This window comes from Onychostruthus taczanowskii, unplaced genomic scaffold (assembly GCF_017590055.1).
Source record: "Onychostruthus taczanowskii isolate IOZ18803 unplaced genomic scaffold, ASM1759005v1 scaffold1242, whole genome shotgun sequence".
NCBI classification, from domain to species: Eukaryota; Metazoa; Chordata; class Aves; order Passeriformes; family Passeridae; genus Onychostruthus; species Onychostruthus taczanowskii.
In genome coordinates, this window is record NW_024498399.1 from 2,207 (window position 1) to 3,634 (window position 1,428).

General features: G+C 58.2%; 1 protein-coding gene across 1 annotated transcript; it reads left to right on the plus strand.

Moving 5' to 3' along the window:
• Nucleotides 1-234: 234 nt before the first annotated feature.
• On the plus strand, nucleotides 235-1,422 carry LOC121331534 (6-phosphogluconolactonase-like; the record flags this gene model as incomplete). Its single annotated transcript, XM_041396046.1, has 1 exon — nucleotides 235-1,422. A coding segment is annotated over exon 1 (322 nt), but the record flags the coding sequence as incomplete, so codon positions are not given.
• Nucleotides 1,423-1,428: the final 6 nt, after the last annotated feature.

Below are 1,428 nucleotides of genomic sequence, written 5' to 3' on the forward strand. Positions count from 1 at the left end.
TCCTGCTGGGAAACTGAAAATCCTGCTGGAAAAATGGAAAATCCTGCTGGAAAACCTCCCTGGGATCCTCAAAATCCTGCTGGAAAAATGGAAAATCCTGCTGGGAAACGGAAAATCCTGCTGGGAATCTGAAAATGCTGCTGGGAAACTGAAAATCCTGCTGGGAAACTGAAAATCCTGCTGGAAATCTGAAAATCTGGCTGGGAAACTGAAAATCCTGCTGGAAAAAGTGAAAATCCTGCTGGAAAAACTGAAAATTCCACTGGAAAACCTCCTCGGGATCCCAAAAATCCTGTTGGGATTCAGAAAAAACAGACTGGGATGAAGAAAATCTTGAAAATCCTGCTGGGAACCCCCCTGGATTTCCTGGAAACCAGCAGAAATTCCTATAAAAGAGAAGAATTCCCAGGGAAAAGAGTGGAAAAGTGCAGAATTCCCTGGAAAAATGGTAGGATTTCCTGGAAAATTGCAGAATTCCCGGAGAAAGCAGTGGGATTTGGAGGAAAAAAGCGGGATTTGACTGTAGAAGAGCGGCGTTCCCAAGGATCCAGGAGGAACCCAGCAGAATTCCCAGGGATTTCCAGGAAAATCCTGACTTTTTTTGGAGGGAAAACAGCGGAATTCCAAGGAAAACCTGGACTGAGAATCGCCATCACAGGCGCTAATTAACTCCGACAGCGCTAATTAACGACTAATTCGTGCCTAATTAACCCCCCTAGGGACTCCTTTGTACGGACATATTTATTACAATTAACCCATCTGGGCCGTTTTTAACCCAATTTGCCCCGTTTGGTTGTGCCTGACCGCGAGGCCATTAAAAACCAGCGACTGTGCCGCGTGCTGTGCTGCGGGGCTCGGGGGGAACAGCGAGGGGGGGTTTTGTGTGCGGGTGAAGCGGGAGAAGGGCGGCGAGGCAGCCGCGCTCCTCCGGGCAGCGCCGCCACGCAAGGCCGAGGCTTCACTAGGCCGCGCTAGGCCGCGCGTTGCTAAGCAACGCGTCGCGCGCCAGGGCAACTTCCTGTTATAAACCCGCCGTCGCTTAGCGACGCGTCGCGCTGCTGACGTCACTTCCCCCTCCTTCTTCCCCCGGCGCCGCCATCATGGCGGCCGTGTCGGTGTTCCCGTCCCAACGCGAGCTCGGCGCGGCCCTGGCGCGGCTGGTGGCGGAGGCGGCGGCCGAGGCGGTGGCGAGCGGCGGCCGCTTCACGCTGGGGCTGTCCGGGGGCTCGCTGGTGCCGCTGCTGGCGCGGGAGCTGCCGCCCGCCCTCAGCGCGGTTCCCGGCGCGGACCCGTCCCGCTGGCTCGTGGCGTTCTGCGATGAGCGCCTGGTGCCGCCCGAGCACCCCGAGAGCACCGGCGGCGCCTACCGGGTGAGCGCGGCGCCGCGAGGGGCTCCGGGGCCGGCCCGGTCCCTCCCGGTCCCTCCCG